The sequence below is a fragment of the Anguilla rostrata genome, chromosome 2 (assembly GCF_018555375.3).
Source record: "Anguilla rostrata isolate EN2019 chromosome 2, ASM1855537v3, whole genome shotgun sequence".
NCBI lineage: Eukaryota > Metazoa > Chordata > Actinopteri > Anguilliformes > Anguillidae > Anguilla > Anguilla rostrata.
The window spans coordinates 35,789,187-35,810,975 of record NC_057934.1 but is presented as its reverse complement, the minus strand read 5'-3'; the positions used below and the strand labels follow the sequence as shown (position 1 = coordinate 35,810,975).

The window sequence follows — 21,789 nt, the reverse complement described above, 5'->3', positions numbered from 1 at the left end:
AAACAACACAAAAATGATGAGGAGAGTAGGCCTCTGAATGCCCTGTGCAGATAATATGACATCTACGGGCTTGGCCGCAAAGCAGCAAAACGCTGGGCTGCGGTAGAGTCGGGTTGCTGGGGCGATGGCCGACCGCTATCGAGGCGAAGTGCCTTCCTGACTTCCGCCTCTCACCGCGCTGAGGCGGCGGCGGCCACGGGCAGCGTCAGGGCGCCACGCGTTCACCTCCTTCTTGAACCGCAGCGAAATCCCACGTTAGCACAGGTTTCGCCAAAATCCTGGCGTGCCGCGGCGGAAATCTCTAAGAGCGGGAGGCCCCCGTGCCGTCTAATTCTGAAGAGCGAGGGAGCGTGCCAGGCTCCGCAGAGGACGCTGTTTTCTCCACGTCCCCCAGCGTCACCCGCCCGAACCGCGCAGAGCGAGCGATCGCGTCTCCCTGCGCCTCCGCCATTTGTGAACCGGCAGTAAACAACACAAACGCTGAAAGGGAAAAATAGATTGCGTTATGCGAAACAAAGGTCCGATTCGGACGCAAACTAGCTGGGAAGATGAAGGAAGAAAACGGCACAAAGGCCTGAAATAAAGGCGGCGCTTCGAAAATAACAGTAATAAAGCAGGAGTTCAAGGAATATGGACCACAATAAAGGCAGGGGCACGGAGCAATAAATATCAATCAGATCCTCCGCTCGGAGGCCGGCCCGAAGGCTGTGGGTGAGCAATTGTGCCGGTGGAAGGCGATAGCCGGAGGACCTCTATTGTATCCATCTGATTAATTCAGCCAGATAGACTCTCCCAGGGGAGAGTCAATGTTAACAGCATCTACAAAGCTTCTTAATAGCATTTAATCATGTGGAGGTGCGCTGGGAGAAAAGGGGTCTCGGGGGAGCTTCGCGATACCGCTTCAGGCAGTCACTGAACCTTTCAGCGGGCCTTCGGATTCGTCACTGAGGCTGGAAGTTTTAAGTAGGGCCTGGGGATTAGCACAGAACGGCCCAGAGGTATTTTTGGAGATTTCTTTCAAAAATGTTTAAAGAGAGCCAAAATCTAATAAAAAACAGCTTTAGGGGAGACCGTAACCCATACAGTAGGGTGGCCGATTTTCAACCCACATATAACGCGGCCGGGGGTTGGATTCCCTTCCATGCCATGTTCTGTGCAGTCATCTCTATCTGTAACCCTCTCTGCTTGCCGCATACCTAAATAAAGTCATAAATACTTAAGGAGGGCTAGTTGTCCTTTCTCCCCTTTAAACCAACCAAAAACTGAACCCAGTAGCTAAAATTATATAAATAAACCGTACTGCAACACACATAAATTATAACTAGCGCCATTTTCCCTTGACTCATCAGTACAGACAAATTGCTTATCACACAGGTTAACACTCACATATTGTGCCAATTCAAAACATTCTCCCAATACCTTATTAAATTGTAAAAATATATCTTATGAATTGCCTCTTTTAGCCACCCGTCACATGTTAACAACCAGCTGCTTTAATTTATGATTGGACCTAGTGCTTTCAGATCAACAGAAACTGCTAGCATAGAGTCTTCAGGTAGCCTGTTTTGTACTGGAAACAGTAACAACCCTGCCAATACAGTCAATGTTAAAGGCTATTAATAACAAGCCAGCAAATTCATAAAGTTAGTGCCAGAAATGAACTTAACGAACACAAAGCTTTGGAAATAAGCTTTTTGGTTTGGAGCCATCCGTAGCATACAAACTCAGTATTAAACCACATGTCTACTCAAATGCAAAGTAGCTTGCTATTGTAGCTTGCCAGCGCAATCAGTGCTGAGCCTAGCTAGCATCAGAGATCAAGCTGGCCTGTAGAAGTTAAATAATAAGCTATATGACTCCCCAACCACATCTCCTGAGCTAATGAAATGCTTGGCGCAAAGATAATAAGTTAATTTTTTAATACAGGAAATTACATATCATATTTGTGGTGTAAATTATATGCAAATTATTCGCCACCAAACAAATAAAACATTACCTCCATAGACATAATTCAAGTAAACAGGTTGACCAAGTCTGGATATTACCATATAAAACATCAATTTGATAGATAGCTTTGGGAAAACATCTAGCTCTAAGTTAATGTAAACTGACATGTTTCAGAGTCTGTAGTTTTTAAACATTCACAGCTTTCGAAATGCTGCCAATTCAGAGGGTAAAGGAGGCATCTCAGTTAACCTTCTTACCTCTTACAAAAATGACATCAAGTCTCTTTCAAAGAAGCGTCTCATTAAAATTCTCAGAATTTCGTTCCCCCATATAAATGCAAATAAGTAATAAAATCACTCACGGTACAAATAAACCCCAAACAAATTGAATTTGCAACGATGAAATGGAAAAAAGGAATTGAAATCTAGTTCTCCGGCAGCGTAATGGAAAATATGAAAGGACCGTGAAACAAAAACGGGATGAAAGAAAAAAACGCTGATTGTTAGTCAGATCATTTTAAGTTAAGAGCAGAATGCTTTATTTGAGCAAAGCAATAGCAGAGTATTTTGATCTTGCAGCTTGTTTAACAAATGTGGCACCTCATAAATGTGACATCATCTGTAAATACGGCACATAAATAGAACTTAAACTGTAAGACCTCTTCTTCATCGTGGCGTACCAAAATAGCAAAAAAATTAATTTTCTGACAGATGAAATAAGGGACTATGGTATGCATAGAATTTCCTGGAATACAGAGCTGTGGAATTATGACTCATGATAACCCCATTCCTTTTGTCTTCTGAGTGTGGAACAGCAACAGAATTTAGTCTTTGCTGTTCCAGCTGCCAATAAGCAAGGGACAGTACAGCTTTAGTGTGTCCGTTCTTCCAATACATTTAAAACTCAATGACTATTTTATAAACCAAAGACCCCAAAGTACTACAGGACATCTAGCACCAATCACTGTACCTCTCAATGATGATTACTAGTAGTCTGTGAGTGGCTGCATTTAAGTTGCTATGAGTGGCAACTTAAATTCACCGACTCTTGATGGGACAAAGCCAATTGTGTCCAACAAGTGACAATTCTCTGTTATAAGAAATTGCAGTCTGCTAATGAAAACTTGTGGTGACAGAGCCACTCCTGATAAAAGGTTTTCATAAAACACCTCTTCAAGGAGTGATGCACTGCTATGCATTATACAAACACAGCAATATTCAATCATAGCAGAGTTAACACAGCAAAAAATCAAAACAAATGACACAGACCAAAGAAAGTAATTAACTGAGACAGAAAAGAAAAAAAAAACCCCACCAATGTTTCTGATATGGTGTAAAATATGAGGTGAGTAGAAAATGCACAAATCAGACTTTAATGGACCATGAAGTTAATTTTTCACACAATTTAAGGAGCCTTAAAATGTGTGTGTATATGAAAATATCTATCAACATGAGCATTGAAAGAAAATACTTACTGGAGGCCACATTTAATGAATTGTCAGTGCCCGAAGGCAAACAAAATCAAAAGCACTAATGAGATTCACAGAACCCTTTCAATGAGAGATTTTCATTGACAGATGTTGCTAACCCCAGAACCTAAAATGGACATTATTCCACAAGCTAAACTATAACAGTCTGTATGCACACAAAAACTGCCTTTTTATTGTTAAAAAAATGTTAAAAAGGAAAGAAGTAAAATTTTTTTTAAAAAAGACAGTAAAGAAAGAATTAACATGAGGTAAAATGGAAAATGTGCCATTTTTATCCTGCATCAAATAGCTGTACACAGCTCAACGCCCACCCCATCAGCTCCACCATACCTCTTTAAATATAGCTTGAGCGAGGAGGCTGAGAAATGGGATTTGTTCTCCCGCACGGAGAAAGCATCTAAATCTGCAGATGTGTTCGACTTCCCCACTCTGTTTGTGTGCTTTTGTGTTTTGTGTCTTCTTTGAAGATAGCTGCGTGTGCGCTTGTGTGTGTTTCGCTAAGAAGTGCCAGCACCCAATCCTTTTTCGGTGGGGGGGGAGGGGGTGGCAGAAATGCAAGAAATCAAAAGAGAAAGGCAGAAAATAAAGTCCTGCCTGGGCAGACGATTATTTCTGCTTCTTGCTGATAAGTGGACACTCTCCCTCCCTTCTAATCCCTCCCAGCAACAACAAACTGGCATTCACATTCTCAGATGTGCGCCTCGCACGCACGCACACACAGACACACACACGCACACACATTTTACCCTCACATAAGTACAAATACATAAAATACAGTCACACGCAGACCGCCCTCTATTGCAGTACATCAGTAAAAGGCAACTGTGTGATTTTGGGAGGCCTGCATTTCCTGTGTCCTTACTAGCCAACCTTGCATTACTTTTAAGATGTTTTCACGGAGCTCCACCTGGTATATAATTAGAGACTGAACAAACCGGATTGCATTTCATCCATTATTTATGGAATTAATTTTGATTGATGGAGACCGAAAGTCCTGCCATGTTCAGAATTGCAAACAACCTGAAAGAGCTCAGGGATTTTCATGACGATAGAAGTCAAACTTGAACCACAAGGGAATTCTTGGCAACTCGTGAGAAACAGAGGGGGCTGTTGTCTCGGCAGAAGATGAGAGGAGAAAACGGATAGAAGGAAATAAAGACAGGGTACAAAAGGGGAAGAACAGAGCAGGAGGGAGCACCTCCAAGACAGTGACAAAGAGGGGAAAATAGATGTGGCAGGTGCACTGACTGTGGAGTTGAAGCGAAGGTGGCAGATATTGCAGGAGATGATCTGCTTCTTCTTGAGGGGCTGGGGAACGCCAAAGGTGTGGTTGATCACCGCCTTCTGGACTGGGTCCATCTGCAAGAAACAGAGACACAGTCGTGAGCATGCAAAGAATGGACGTTTCCCCCCTAAGATTGAACACTGTGGATGTACAAGGCAAAAACAGTGGAAAGTGTACTTTTTGAGCATGAAAAATCCTGCTTAGATATCGTACATCAATGTTAGTCATAAAATCATTTTTTGTGTGAATGTATGTAAAATTTGGGCTAAAAGACAGAAATTCCAGAACTTGACTGAAACAAAACATCCCATACTGCTGGCTTGGCTTCCGGAATAGAAATGCCCCTACAATAAAACCTGAATATGAGTAATGAATATTAAATTACACATTCATTTTTGTGACTGAACTAAAATATGGCCATTATAGAGTACTATTACCTGCTACTCCTGCAATTACTACAACAGTTTATGTGAAGAGGGTCAAGTCAAACTGCTGAGGTTTGTGAGGGTACAATTCAGACATGTTCCAACCAATAGCTTTCATCCAGCTTGGTAGCCATCAAACTATGTCTCACAAATACGCCTTTCATTCACAGAATGCAATCTTTAATAGATTATTTGAATTCCTTTGAAATCCAAATTCTGAATAAAAACAAGGATAAGTAGTTTAATTAAAAGTTTCCACTGCAGCTCATTATCAATTTGGATTTCGGTTTGGCTTGGTTTGGCTTGCAGTTTCACAACGTTAACTTTGCTAATCTTACCCATATCAGTTTCAGTGAAGTCAATACAGCAGATTCTATGAACTGATAGAGTCCATTGCTTGTTCTTTGTGTTTATGTAATATAAAACACCACATATTCAAACGGAAACTAACAACATTACAGACAACTAACTAACATCACAGTAGCTGGTCTGACTACAAGGCTACAAACTAAAAATGTACTCTCAAATGCCACTGGACCAGGTATATATTGGGATTCAAGAAGAAAGCACCCGGTGTGCTGCTGGGTCACATAGGCCCTCTAACTGCCAGGGCTGGAATGATAGGAGTGAAGTTTGATCAGGAGGCAATTCTGTCCGAGTCTATAGGAGATGAGGATGAAGAACGCATTTTGGAGAGGAATTGCGGTTCTTAGTTTTTTTTAATAATTATTTTTTAAGGAAATGAAATTCCTGTTTATTCTGCGATTTATGTTAGTTGATGATGGGACAAAACTTTGGAAAGGGAAAGGAAAGTTTTAGCAAGTCACTGAACAGTCCAAAGCATTGTTTCTACGGAGACCCTTGAATTAATGGAAGCGATCCGCAGATGGAATTTCCCTCTCAGAGCAGCGTAGCATGAGGGAGCGTGGCGTACACGCAGCTGCCCTCCTTCTGCTTCACACTGCAGGAACATCAGGTCCTGCCATTCCCCATTAAACCACCACCCAACCAAGCCTTTAATAAGCGCAGACCTCTCCCCTCACAGGCGGCTTTAAAGATATCAGATCTCAGCCTTCTGCCTTCATTGACGGACGATTTGTCACTATCATGCGACCGAGAGGACCGTGCTGTGGAAGCAATAAAGGGGTGGGGGTGCCCCAAGCCAGCTCATAGTAGAAAATGGCTGACACGTGGGAGAGCAGCCTTCGGTATGTGCACGGGTGTGACATTAAGGATTCCACTCACAGGGACAATTCAGAGAGCAGCCAATCAAGCCAGCAGATGCATAGATCGTGAGAAGACTAGCCTAGCCGTAGTCATCTTCACCATAAAATTCCCCAAACTATCCCTTGAATCTAAATTGTGCAAGGAGACAGTGAAAGAAATAGTGGCAGATGATACGATATTTTTTGATAAATATACATTTGGATAAATAATGTTGTAGTGGCTCATAGAAGTTGCCGGTGACTGGGGATGATAAGGATCATTAAACAACATCATGACAGTTGATCTCAGTTATGTGGTCATCAGCACAGTATCAAACAATCACATTGGATTCCTCCCAGCCTGGCAAGCCTCCAGGACCTATTCATTATTTCTGCTCTGATAGCTCAGACTATGGGGCAGGGAGGGGGGGGAGGGGGTGGACTTCTTTGAATCTTGGCATTTCAGCAAGGCTCATGTCCCCGAGTAACCGGATCTACCTCCCTTTTCTCTGCAGTGGGACCAGAGGACCAGGAAACAATGTGGAGAAGCAGTCGTAAAAATGCACTGGCCGTTTGCCCCAGCACACGTACGTCGCTCATGGAGACCACCGCTCAGTGCCCCACTCCTCTCACGGGAGACAGAGAATTCAAACACAACCTCCAATATGTGGCTAATCAACTCCCCAGAAACCGACGTGGCCGTGCTTTTCATATTTCTCTGTGGCAGGCTCAAGCCACAACATAGCAATGAAGCCAGGAAACTGCAGGTGATTCGCTCAAGTTGACTTTGGTTCCTAAACTCTTTCACATCAGTCAGGTTCCTTTCCTAGATGACATGGGGAGAAAACCATGATGGGATCAGCTCTTCCGATGGTCCCTTTCATCACCATGCTCTTTAACTTGCCCCAAGCCCCTACCACCAGTGTCACCATTCCTTTGGGGTGTAACACTGCCCCTGTTTGTTTTGGGCAGCAGGACAAAGGAGAATAGCACCAAAACAAAGCCCAGGGGAGCATGGGGACCCACCTTCATCTCTGAGGCTTGGCCATGACAATCAAATCTTTCAATAATACCCCCTGGTCTTTTTTTGGGGGGGGGGCTGGTGTAGGGGGAGAGACTGCATACAATTGTTTGTTTTAGGAGTTCAAAGAATGCAGCCTTTGTTGGGCCGCAGCCATCCCAAACGGGGCAGTATAAATGCGCCCATTGTCCCACGTGGAGGAGTTATCTGGTGGTGGGCTGCTCCACCGGTGCGGTGGAAGGCGATGATAGAGTTTCAAGGGGAGGGAGTGGGTGCAGGATTGGGGAGGAGGGAGGAGGAGGTGGTGGGGGATGGGGGGTTGGACACGGTGGAAGCTATTTAGTTACAGAGACAGGTGCATTCATCTTCCCTGCACACGCCGGGAACAAGGCGACCATTATCAGACCTGCGCAACCAGAGCTCGGGGGAGGGTGGGGGTGGGGGGGCGGAATGATTAATGCCGCAGCTGTGTGTCCCCTGGTCCACTCGCCAGTCACCACGCGGGACTCACCTGGGCCACATGCTAGTCAACGGCGGCCAGGGGAGACAGAGATGGATGCGTAGGGGCGGGGGATGCTGGGACAGGGGCTGGAGAGCAGGCTCTCCCGTGGTGGCGGAGAGTGGCAGAGGAAAAGCTGGGGCCAGGTTTTTAATTACAGGCAGAGTTAATTTACTGGGCTTGTTGCGCCTTGACCCTGCTGCCGTACTTCTGGCTGCAATTAAGGTGGGTAATCACTGAGAGGGTTCCTTTGCCTGTAGTCTCTCCCTGCGCCTTTATCCCTCAAACAGTGCGTCTGACTAGAACACGATCTGACATAACCAGACAGAAAGGGGAGGTCGACACATTTTCCACTGTCTCCACAATTTCCAGATTCCTGGACATTTGGGTATGATCTGATGCTATTCACATACAAAAGAAAGAGAATTCTAAATGAACCATCTACAGATAAGCATACCGCAGTCTAACAGCTCTAATCAGACATGCACTCAAATGTACACATGTATAGGGTCACTAATGAGGACTATTCACTCAGAAACTTCCGAATCACTCGGAGATGACCACTGCAGAGTAGGGACCTTGAGTATGCACACATTTGCTATTTCACATTCACAGAGGATACAAGACTCCCTCCTTCTAGACTCATTCTCTTGCTATTTCAGGGTATAGGTTTCCAAAAGGTACTGCGGAGGGATCTTGAGGACATTATTTGATTGGCTGAGTACACACAGTTCAGCTTTCAAAGGGGCTTAAACAAAACGAGACGAATGTCCGCTTGCCGAACCCCTGAAAATCCCAGCTAAACGGTTCAGTTACGTGAATCAACTTCAAATACCACTTCATGACCCACTTCCTCTCATCTTTTTTCATCAATTTTAAAACTGTGTGAGGTCCCCACTGGAGGGTATTAAAGGTTATTTTACAAATTGAATGATGGAGTTCATTTAGGGAAGCAGGATTTGAGAGTCTTCCCTATAAGAGGCAAAAGGCACATGAAGGTCTGCTGAGAAGAAATTAAACACATCAATGGTATATTAATCCAAAAACTATTGGAGGTAAAGTTTTCTCAACTGAGTAAGATATATCTGAGCGCATAAATGCAGACACCAAGATTTATTTTCAGGAAGTCAATTTATTTCAGTAATGTGTATTTAAAGTAATAAATACTGTATTAATGAATCTAGATATCATTTGAAATCAATTAAATATGAATTAAGAGCTGCTGGGTGGCACCACATTGTGTTGCATCTATGAGCCCCATGGTCTCGGATGGACTCTAGACCATGCCAGTGCTGGCCGTAGCCCGTAGCTCCAAAGGGCAGTGTGTAATTGCCGATTGTGTAGCCCAGGGTACTGGAGGATTCAGATAGTTAGAGGCCACTCACTAGCAACCCCCCCCTCCCAGCATCTCATCCAAAACTATGGTCATTAATATGGAGCTGGTCCACCCTTTGCTGCTATAACAGCTTCCACTCTTATTGGAAGGCGTTACTGCAGGGATTTGCTTCCATTCAGCCAGAAAAGCATTAGAGAGGTTGGACACTGATTAAGCGATTTAACCTGGCTTGCAGTTGGCTTTCCAATTGATCCCAAAGGTGGTGGATGGGGTTGGGGTTAGGGCTCTGTGCAAACCATTCAATTCTTCCTCAGCGTTCTCGACAAAACCATTTTTATGTGGACCTCGCTGTGTGCCCAGGAGCACTATCATGCTGAAACATGAAAAGGCCTTCCCCAAACTATTGGGGAAGCACAGAATAATTTAGAATGTGATTATATGCAGGAGGATTAAGACTTGCCTTCACTTGAACTAGGGGGCCTAGCCCAAACCATGAAAAACAACCACAGAACAAGGGGTGTCCAGATACTTTTGGTCATATAGTGTATCTTCCTCCAACTCAACTGTGAGCTTGGCTGCAGTGTGAAAAGAGAGAACCACAGATGTCTTCACTCTCCTGAGTGGCAGTAGGGGTCGTACCTGAACACGGCTAAAAATACTTAATAGGACATTCCAAAACAGGGTGGGAATTGGACATTTTCAGCCCCAAGTTGGGCAGCAATATCTATTTTCTTTCAAAAATATACTTGTTTGGTAGTGAAGGAAGAAGCATGTTGTGAGGGAAACTATGACTAAGTGTGACATGAAAGGCTGGAACAGCTTTGCTTGCAGTGCAGATGCTTGTTGCTCAGTAAAGACTGTCACTGATCCAACAGTTCAGCTCCAGACAGGAAATGGTGCAGAAACGCCACCTGTTCACCTATATCCATCTATACCTGAGACCTGCCACATTGTGGGGGTGGGGTAGGACTCACCGTGTTGAAGTTGGGGAAGAGGCTGAGGGGGGACGAGCCATTGAGACGGAAAGGCAAGAAGTGCTTTAGGTCCAGTTGCGGTTGTAGGGGACGTCCTGGTACAGGTAGGGAGGCAAGGAGGGGGCTGCTCTGGGCAGGGGAACCTGTAACAGACACCAAGTAAAAAATGAGAGAATATATTTAATTAATGTCACTAATTGGCAGCCAAAGAACAGGGAAATGTGCAATTCACAAACTATTTACAAGCACGTTCATATATGCCCACTGCTATTGGCTCAGGAGAGTGAAGATATTTCTCCTCCGAAACGCGTGGAACCGGCCAGCTGTTTCTTTTCACACTGCAGCCACAGGCCGTGCAGAGCATGGGTGGAGAAGAGCTAATCAATTGCATGTGGACAGAGTAAGCCATAGGTGCCCAGATGCCAATGAGGGTTGCTTGAGCAATGAACAATCTCTGTTGACTGAATCCCTCCCAGATATCCCATGGGCAACGTGAAGCCAATTGTGTGCCACCTCCCGTGCAGGGCTACCGGCCAGTCAGAACGAAAAGCCATTTTAATCAATTGATGGACGATAACTCATTATTTGAACCTGAGGGATAATATGACAGCAATGATAAAGCAGCAAACAGTTAAATGCAAATGCATTGGATTTGAAATAAAACAATGAATATGAAGTTAAAGAGCAGAATGTTAAAATCCATATCAGGTGATCCGTGTACGGTGATCAGGGGATCCATAGGACCCCAATTTTAAGGGAGCAAAAGTAACTGGATGACTGGCTGCTTAGCAGTTTCTTGGCCAAGTTGTATGTCTTTACATCACTAGTTATTGCACAAGAAAGCTAATTGTGTTGTTGTGTCTTACCATGAGGGCCAAATTAGTGTCAGTGACCATAAAGTAGTCCATCATGAGGCTGAAAATATTAGAATAAATCAATCAGAAACATAGCCAAAACAGTGGGTGTGTCAAAAGGGCTGTATTTCCTACACCACATATGGATGTAAATAAATACTGTTAAATTAAAGCTGACAGCCTGAACTTTGACCTCATATCCAGATTTTAAATCCAATATCCCAGACTACAGAGCCAAAACAGCAAATATTGTGTCGCTGTTTAAATACCTTTGTATTTAGCTGTACATCTCAATCAACCATAACTAAGAGCACCCTGTATCACACACATCCTGCCAGCTACAGAGACAGTGATACTGTCAAGACAACCTGCACCTCCTAAAATGCCACACTGACCTCCTACAACACATACATATACCAGAGTGACCTTACGTTACTTTAGAGGTCAGTAAAGCACACACCCCTCACCTTGTGGATCACCAGTGCTATGCCTCGCAGGGATGAAAATACTAAACCCATTTCATCACCTCATCTCTCTAGCTGTGGTTCTGAATCGCTGCTCCCAGTTCACCACCCTGCTACTCTCTGGCATTATACCCCCGCAAACCATCCACCTTTAAGAAAAACATTCTAGGATTTAGCACCATTTATGGCCTTTCCATGTGTCAACTACACACAAAAAACAATTAACTCTGCAGTTGTGCTACCTTGCCAACTCACTTCAAGGACATGCTCCTTATGGTAACGTGCGCAAACACATGAAGAGGCCTGGGGATGTAGAAAGCAGTCATTTTTCACTCGGCTGATTTTAACTACTGGAGTGCCTGTTGAAGACTTTGATTTGAGCACAGGATCAATGCTCACTGTCACCCCTGGGTCATCCAACTTGATTGCAGACCCAGCATGTCACACACCTCACCAGCAGCTCTTGAAACAGCAGGGAAACTCCGCAGAGAACACAACCTCAGCCTGTTAAGCCGAGTTTTACTGCTCCGGGTTAACTCCGCTCTCACCAGGATGCAGCCCCCGAAGTCCAGCGGATCGTTTCCACCTGGGCTCGAGCCCTGCGGTTTAGATGCACCATTAGGCATGAAGGTGGGGGGTTAGGAAGGCAGCCAGTGAGCAGCACAGCTCAGCGAAGGAACACAGAGGCACCTTGCACCTACACCACATGTCTCTGAAGTTTAGAGTCCCGCCCCTCCTGACAGTCCGATATCGACCGAGCCGCCTGCTTTCCCTCAGCCGGGTCGGCAGGGCTGTACAGGAAGATTCGTAGAGAAATCCCGATGGGAATCGACATGGGGATGGAGACACCAGCAGCACCGTGCGATCAAGGCCATTCTCTTCCATCATGCTCCGCTGCTGTGTTTGTGGCTGATTTGTTTTCTGGCACATTTTGCATGAGTTGGCTTTTAGGCTTGGGAGTCCATATAGTCATTTGTGAGAATTTTAACAAGGTTTGAAATTTCACTAAGGCAGGAAAGCTAATTTTAGCCTGGCTATCAGTCAGCAATAGCATTTACTCACATCCAAGACTGTCACAAAAATACGTAATCATGTGATAACAATATGAGAAATTACTAAATTATGTACATAATGCATAAGTACTGAAATTCTACATTACATTAGGCATTAGCAAGTTATCAGGCACTACAGTGCAGGTCAATAAATGATATAATAATAAGACACCCTTGGCAGTGTTTCCCCCATATTAAAAGGGCTTGTACTGCATTAATAATTCATTCTACTGCTTTGATGTTGGGGTCCAAGGCAAACAAGCTGTCAATTTCAATACTAAATTTGAAACTTGACTAGTATCATCTTCCACAAGAAAGGAGAAAGGAGCTGCTCCAGTCATGGAGTTCATTGGTAACAATTAACAAAACAATCTTATCGTGGAGATACTTTCTGCCTATGCTAGTGAAATCCCTGTGTACATTTCCAAATAGAAGCCAGTAAGTATCGATCAATCACCTTATTCGAGTTATTCTATTACCAGCATGCTCAGTGATTGAAAGAGCATTTATGTTTTTTTCTATCGAAGAGGTGACATCATGGCCGTCACATCCCTCTTTGCACTTGGTGCAATCTGACTGCATGAAAGCCACCCCAAAAATGGTTGATAGCAAACAATAGCTGTTATCAGACAGCAGAAATCTCTGTACACCAGCTATCGTAATGGCTATATGTGGCTCTTCTGCTTCAACATCCCAATCCACACAAAAGTGGGTAATTTTATCTTTTGGCAAAACAACAGAAAGAGCCATGGCCACACACCCCCCCCCCCCCCACTTCGCAAAGCACTCGCCTTCATGTTTAAGCGTCGGCCTTCCCACCCCAGACCCGCCACTTCCTGTCTGTTTTAATAAGTCAGCCGAGCACAAACAAACACGGGGCAGGAGAGAAAGGAGACAGTGGTTGTTGTGAGGGGTGAGGCGCAGGGACAGCCGCTTGGCCCAGCAGCCATGGCTAACCTCCTTCCATCACATTGCATGATTCTCTCCACGTATGGGGGCCGTCCTGGGGACATGCGTGCCTGTGAGCTCCTATTAGAGCGTGCGTCAGCGGGCAGGCTGCTCATCCCGTTACCCTGTCTGGGGGGAAGGGGGGAAGGGGGGGAGGGTGGGAGGGTGGACCTTCAGAATCGGAGTCTTCAGAGCATTCGTAATAGTGACCGCCATCACCACCATAACTGCTATCACTGTGCTCCCTGACTTCGGTGGAGGACACACAAAAAGCACAGACACTAAAAGGAAGGGAGCGATAAATAAGCTGCAAGATTTGAAGTGTGCAGTAAAAGAGACAAAAAGCCCTCTCCTCATTATCATTGCTGGTGCGTTCCATGCCCATGTAAGTGGAAATGAATGTGACAGGATTAGCTATGCACAGATTCTGCCGCCTGTGGGAATTGGTGACCTGGACTGTTATTTGAAGTAATGAACAGTGGCCTTGTGAGGGCAAGGGGAGTCCGTGGCAGTGGAGGGGTTGTTTATTAATTTGCATTGCTATTTCTGTCACGCACGTGCCCCTTGCCTCTGGGCAAGCCAGCCTTCAGCTGTTCGCTAGCAGTCGTCCTTTTCTACCACCACCTGGCCTGCAAGTCCTACCCATACAACTTGCACTATGGTGTTCACCAATGCACAGTTATCTGTACAAACAGAAACTACCCTCTCTTAATTGTGCACCATTCCAACTTAGATGATGGTGCTCTAAAGACAACATATAAGAACAGAAGAGGACAGTGAAGTGTTTGCATGTCTTGTGCAAAAGCAGATGCTCACAGTGGCTGGTGAAAAACTTGCTTGGCCTTTACGGAGATGTAACACCTCATTTGATTTGCAGAGACTCTAGTGCCGATGTCTCCCAGCTCCTAGTACATACCTTTTAATACGCTAATCCTTGTGAAATGAGACCACGGATGAGAATCCTAAAAAGGCCACAATTCCACAATGCAGCTGGAACCAGGTTGGCTCACTTGATTCAGAGTCTGGGTGGTTTAAAACTATTTTTGTTGGGAAAGGAACACATTACATTACTGTTCACAGCAAACAGCCAGAGATTAATGGAAGTAGTATGTAGTCTTGTTTCAGTGGAAACCAACAAAGTTGTCTTAGTGATTCAGAATAATGTTGTGTGCTGCAGCTCTGGTTGTGGATACTGCAATGGAAACGCTACTGTGCTGTATGAGGTGAGTCAGCTATGGGTTGGGCTTGTGCAACCGTAGTTCAGTTCACGACCTTCTATAATGCTCACCAGATACTGCATTTAATTTTAGTACCACACTTAATGTCATTTCACCAACGAACCTTAAGACACTTATTTAATTGATATTTGTTATGCTGAATGAGCATAAGGATTCCCTGCAGAAAATTCCAGCTAAGACCAGGCTGGGATTCTCTGCAGGTTTTAGATGATCGTAGCTGGTCTATGGCTGGTTAGAGCTGGTTAAAGCTGGTGGCCAAACTGGGGGACTAGCTGACTACAAGCTGGTCCATCAGCTAAAACCTACTGAAAGTGACAAAAACACAGCTTTACCAGCTTAGGCTGGTTTATACTGGTTTATATAATTTCTGAAACTGGAATTCAGCAGACTTGGTTATTGGTTATTAAAACACAACCGCAGATAGGTATGAAATGTAACACAGTAGTGTCGTTCGTAAGGTTTTAGAGAACTGAGAGAACTTGAGGCAAAATATGCATTCAAATATGAAACACAGCTAAAATATGTGATCTACGCAACACTTTCAAAATAAGTGCCGGCTGCTGCACTGCAATTAGGTTCACTTGTCTCCGATTAGCTTCATTTATAAATCATGGGAGTGTGTGTGATGAGGACATATTAATATGGACTCAATTTCACCGTGAATTAGACACGAGCAGAAAAAATATCTCACCGTCACATGCATTAGGTATGAGAAAGAAGCGTTTCAGCAGCACGTCACTGGCTCGCGTTTGAAGACATTCGGCCACTTCAAGATCAATTCACCTCCCTGCATATTGAACATATCAACCTCTGCTTGGATTTTCTGACAGCTGCTTTTTATGTAAATAAAATGACTACAAAAAGTGAAACGTGTATATAATACACTGCAAGTGTCTCACCTTTTTTCGTGAAAAAAAAAAATCACTAGATAGGAAGGAAAAGCATAGCATTATGCAAGAGGTCGTAGGGTGCTTTGACAGAAGTGAGCACCTTATCAGACCTCCAAAGGAAAAAAGACCATGTTCACTGAGCTGACCGGGAGTCAGCTAAAAAGTGTGATAGCAGGTGCCAAACATTCTACTGGATTGACATTATGTAAACCTTAAGTTGGTGTCTTCGATGGTGGTGTACAGTGGCTGCTGGCTAAAGATCTGGGAACACCACTCAAGAGTGAACAGGCCAGCACCTAGTTGTACTATGAAAGTTAACTCGGTTTGACAGGCTTCCAGAGATGGGACAATCAGGATTAATAATGTTACTGTTACACTAGTGCCGTTATGATTATGTCTTTATTTGATGACTTGGGGTTTTCTCGTCAATATGATACCCTGCCTGGGTGCAATTTGTGAATAACCATTCCACTACACACATTTTGCACCATTGTATATTGGCATCATTGAACATACTGTACAATAAATTGCATTCACCTTGACCTGACATTCCTCTTCGACTCTTACCACTACACACCTAGTAGTTTTAAGATCCTAACATACACATAGAACTCAAAATATCTGCACCCCGTAGTCACTTGCCTATACACTAGCGCCGTAGCAAGATACACAATTGTATCTAAGCAGCTATATGCGCCAGAGGCACATCCACGTCCACCAAGGTAGATAGCGATCCGTACAGAGCCACACTACTGGCAGATCGTTTGCAATCTACGTCTATTTAAAACTGTCAGCACAGAGTAAAGGTTAAAACATAATTTAGTCAGATAACCAAGATATATTTAAATGAGTCCCGTTCCAGTACCACCGTGTAAGATCACATGCCTTTCCTTGACCACTCAGATACTTCTGCTGTTTGGTGTATCTGAGGGGATTCTTACAAGATGCTACTATTTGTGAGGCAGACTTTTTAAAATTAGTTTTTTTTATTCTTGTACCTCTGCAAGCCATGAAAAAAACACACACCACAGCCTGTCATGCCTTTTGTTAGAGGACAAAGCAAGACTTCAATGTCTTGGTGCAAAAAGCTGCAATGTTTTCAAGCCGCACAGCATGGGTAAAAGAAATTACAGGTGGCTTGATTCTCAGTGTTTTCTCACTGGGGCAGAATGATAGCCATTTTGCTTACAAATGGACTACTAAAATGCTTTACTTTGCATGAACTTTCCATTAACTCAGACAAACTTCTGAAGAAACCGCAGTTGAGATCGCTCATCCGAGGCCGATTCACTCGTCTTGTGGGAATACTAAGCCTCATATAAAGAACGTTCATTGGGTTTCTCATCACAGCTATCCCTGGAATCATTCGTCTAAATTATGATTTTGTTAATCTTTCATTTAAATTGTCAAATGATATGAATTTTTAAATCTTTTGACGGATACACATTTGACAGTTCATTTATTTCTTATTTTCAACACATTTGACCTTGAACTTTGCAAATCCTTCTCGCTTCCTTAATTTCTGCTTTAAATGGGCAATATCACTTTATGGCTGAAGTTAGAACGTTTGATATAATTGCATGTTTATTTTATAGAATGTGACTTCAGGCCCTACATTTGCCTTGGTTCAGTACATTTCTAGTACTAAACATTTTTTATTTTAGATAATAAATAACCATATATTTAAATGTTTAAAACCACCCATACAAATAGTTAGTCATTTATATGCATTGAATTTGTTTTGACACCCTTAGGGCCTAACTTTCATCTTTATGAGTCAGCTTATTAAACAACACTGTCCTTCTCCATTTGAGTGCTTCCATTTGACATTTACAGTTTTACATAATAAAACAGAGACCTTTCCAAATTCACTTCGCAGGATTAGGGGGAATATTATATTTCTTTGTACGCAAAGTGTCATCTGATGACATTGATAATCTGTCCTAAATATAACAAACAGCTAATTGCTAACCCTGGGTGCTTAAACCAGTGTCAGGTGATGCAGTGGCCCGCAGTGGGTTGAAACACGCAGCCTCCGTGACGGGCAGTTTCCAGGGCTCGTGCTGCATGTGCTGTGACAGAAGCGGCTGGGAGCTGACCTGGTGCCGAGTCCGAAGCGGAGCGCGGCCCGAGAGAGCGGCCTCTTTACGGTCGCTGGAGATGACACCCCTTTACACTTCTTACCGCGGTTCCCCCAGCCCTTGCCCTCATGCGGAGGGGCAGGGCCGTGGGAGACGCGTGTTCGTCACGGCGAGCCGCATGCCGTGTACACATGCTCATTCCGCCTTGCACAGGCCCGATTTGATAAGAAGTGAAGGGGACTAACACAGTACAGCAATTTTCACCCTTCGTCGCTTCGCCTCTAATCAGACATCTTGCATATCAAGTGCCAACCCGCAGAGCTACTCAAAAAGCTCTGAGAACTGAGGACTGAGAACGCACAGAAATTCTGCGACTGGGGCCTGTTACCTAGAGAACCAGCATCTTCATGCTTCCCTAGTACAGCAAGGGCAATTACTACACAGCCCGCACTCTTTGGCTTACACAGAACAGGGGGAAACAATTTAACTGCGGTTTTTAATATATGCAGACGAAACCTACGACGCCCACGCCTGATTGTCAGCTGAGAATTAGACCTTTCTATGAAAACCTCGCCAGTTCTGTCATCTCGGTACCCCTATAATTAGAACCACAGGCTTCCCGGGGTCTAATAAATAGCTTCGATCCACTGAAATCTCAGTCTTCAGGGGGTGCAAACTGAACAGCCCTGCCACGATAAGTGGTATGACACTGAGTGACATCTTGTAGCCACAGTAATTATCAGGGAATAACAGCGACTTGGAAATGCACCCCTCTGTGGGTAGTCTTATACACCCTTCTGGCCCTTTTCTAAATAGTGAATCCTCCAATGACCACTGCAAACAACACAGCTGTTTTCACATCACTGTAGCAATGTTGTGAGTATTAGTGTGGGCAGTGTAGAAGGAAATATAGCTGCCGAGGACCTTAAAGGCATACTATGCAGGATTTTATAAAAGCCTTGCTGTGGTCCTGTGTTTACAATCAAAGAAGTCTTTCTCCTCCATCTTGAACTGTGCCATCTCAACACAGAGTATGCGACCGAATCACAGACAAGTGAACTCCAAGTAAGTTTCTCTCATTAATTACTCGGACTGGACATTACATTGTCCGGTTGGGACCACGAACATTCCAGTCAAAACAGGACATCTGGCAGCCCTAGCTGGATAGCTAGAAGTAACATTACTTACAGGTACAACAGAAAACAAGCCAACTAAGCATCACTTTTCATCCCCTAGGTGAACTTCAGCTGATTCCAACAAGGAAAAGCAATTCCAAGGTTAATTCTAGTTCTTGAACGAGTCCTGATGGCCTGTCTTTTTGCTTCACTGTATCTGAGCCATTACAATGTCTAGTTAGCTTGCAACAAACATTCTGATCCCAAACCACAGGTGCTGTAGCCACACCCACCCCTCCCCCCAAACAGAAAACACTGCTATGCCCAAAACCATACCGAACACATTTTATAGTAACAAATACAGGTAAAGGTGCATGAAATTGGCGAAAGTGCGAGAAGACAGAGATTGCCAGCGCATCACAGATATGCCTTAGAATGGTTATTTAATAATATTTTAATGTAAAAATTCAGCATAACATGCTCAACCTGCTCCAGAGCTACAGAGTGAATTTTTTTTGTTGTTGAACTACAATGCACTGCACCACTGAGACAGCCAGGGGAATTTCTGTATGACACACGTGTGCACAGTAAGCAAAATTCTCAGATGTGTTTTCAGGCGAAACGCTCCCCCTTCTTTTTGTACACGTTCGTTTACATCAAATTCTCCTCTTCGGATTGTGGAAGTGTGCACGCACACGTGCGCAGAAGCTCATGGGTGTGCACAGTCACGCGTTTACCCTCCTGCTTTCAACGGAGCTCCCGCTCAGCCGCGGGAATGACCGGGACCGATTGTGACAGCGCAGGATAAGCCCCGAGTCACGGTTTAAGCCCCGCCGCTGAATCCGGTCTGAAGCGCGGTCCAGCCGTTCGCCGTGAAGCGTGGTGTGGACGGTATCTCCCTCTACCGTAGTCAGTTCAATCATGGAGTAGGCAATATCATAGGATAATAAATCATCAAGACGCAAAACCCACACAGTGCTATAATTAAGGATTTATTTCTGATTTCTATTTATCCTTAATTTTTTACAGAAAACTCCTATTGAGAAATGAAATCTCTTTTTCAAAGGAGTCCTGGCCAAGAAGGATATCTACAGGAATAGCATGCTGAACACAGTAAGATTTATACTAAAAATGTAAATTCGACCTACACAGAACCAACATTAGAAAAGGGAGAGTGAGAGCCAATATCAGGCAAACAGTCAACTGTCACTACAATGTCACAGACATGGAGTGGGGCTGTTTATTCTGGATTTAGCCCCACTGGAGATAGCGGATGGTGCCTGCTCTGCTGTCAACCTCTGACTGAACGCCCATGTATAGCACTTTCATTTGTCCTTTGATTGTATTGTCAAAGTCAAACTCTCTCTCTCTCTCTCTCTTTCTCTCTCTCTCTCTCACACACACACACACACACACACACACACACACACACAAATCTATCTGTACTGAAACTAGGGGTGGTTTTATGATTTTCTCTACATAATGACAAACGGATTTTTTCTTGCGATTACTCGAGTACTCTTGTTTTTGGATGCCTAAGGCCTATTTTACAGCAGCAGACTGTTTTTTTTTCTTCATTTTCTTTGGCTTTACTTCACACAGAACACTGGGACAGGAATAAGTGGAAAAAGCACCCGACAGCTATCCATCTCCTTTCCAATAATTAACAGGCTTTAGTAGATACGGTAATAGGCTACAGACATATTTCGATAAACATTTTATTTAGTTATTCTGGAAAATGAAGACATGAAACGGATGAAGCTATGCTCCATATTAGAAATTATGGCCTACGATTGTGAAACCTTTAGCCTTAAGCATACGCTTTGGTGTCTGTATGTGCACTGCACTCAAGGTTACGAAGGACAGCTATAAAAAATGAGGCAGAAAACAAATACGTTAAATTAAGTTAACCATCTCTTCCAAACCTAAAACAACGTGATGCACACAGGAGCGAGTCTCTCAGACTTTGCACAATCGTATCTTGTAAGTCATGCATACAACTTGCATATTTTTTAAATCATATTTTTGTGAACTGCTTTCATGACTATAAGCCTATCTCTTGAATAGCCCAGAATAAACAGCAGTGTGTTAAATGCGAGGCCGATTTAGCACAAAGAGAGCAGCCTGTACTGTGTTTGCTCTGTTAATGTTCAAGGGAATCGCTTTAAAAGGAAATATATTTATTAATCATATGGAAAGCTCTCAGACCTTCAAATGCTTTTAAATGAATACTCATGACAGTATTAAATGCAAAGACAGTATCTGCTTTAGGCCAATAAAATGACAAAACCATGTAGTTGATTACATGTTATATCTTGTGTTTCTCTTATAATAGTCATGCTTAACGAAACTCAGTTTTTCAGTTTTACGTGTGGTTAAGTGAAGAACCTGTCACTAACAAGCTTTAAATTAGTCAGGCTGAAAGAAATACAAAATATAAAACCATTGTTCATCTACACATAGCCATGCTGCATTTACTTCTTTTGACTCTTGATATTTACAATTTCAGAAACTAAAGATTAAAACCATAACAGGATTAACCTGCTGGTTAACATACTAATGACTAAAGCTGCCCCTAAAATGGTAGCTAATTAAACAAACTAATGAAAATCTGAAACCATTTTTATGACATTTGTGTTTTAGCCAGGTTATTGACGTGCCACTGAAATGTTTATGATACTTACATATTGTTTCTCACCTGAAAATTATCAATAGATTAAAACTGGTGAGATTGGCGGGGATGTCAGTTTTGTTACTGCTTCCAATGCTGGAAAAGATCCCAGCTCAAGCTCCTGAACCTTCCCGTAGCACATGGACACCTTCATTACAAAGCAGAGAGAATTGAATCTATATATAGCTGGCAGCCTTATTCATACCAACTCACAATATTGTGATTAAGCCTTTTTTTGGGACATCTTTCTGAACCCCCATGTTCCTAATTTCCTAATTTGGAAGGAGCAAACACA

General features: G+C 43.6%; 1 protein-coding gene across 3 annotated transcripts in view; it reads right to left on the bottom strand.

Moving 5' to 3' along the window:
• Positions 1–21,789, bottom strand: part of znf385c (zinc finger protein 385C) — a 228,391-nt gene that overhangs the window by 25,545 nt on the left and 181,057 nt on the right. For all 3 annotated transcript variants that reach the window (XM_064321830.1, XM_064321828.1, XM_064321829.1), the window contains 2 exons: positions 10,182–10,324; positions 4,685–4,795 (listed from right to left, as the gene is read on the bottom strand). In XM_064321830.1, the coding sequence (XP_064177900.1) occupies positions 4,685–4,795; positions 10,182–10,324 (254 nt within the window). The remainder of the gene's footprint in view (positions 1–4,684; positions 4,796–10,181; positions 10,325–21,789) is intronic.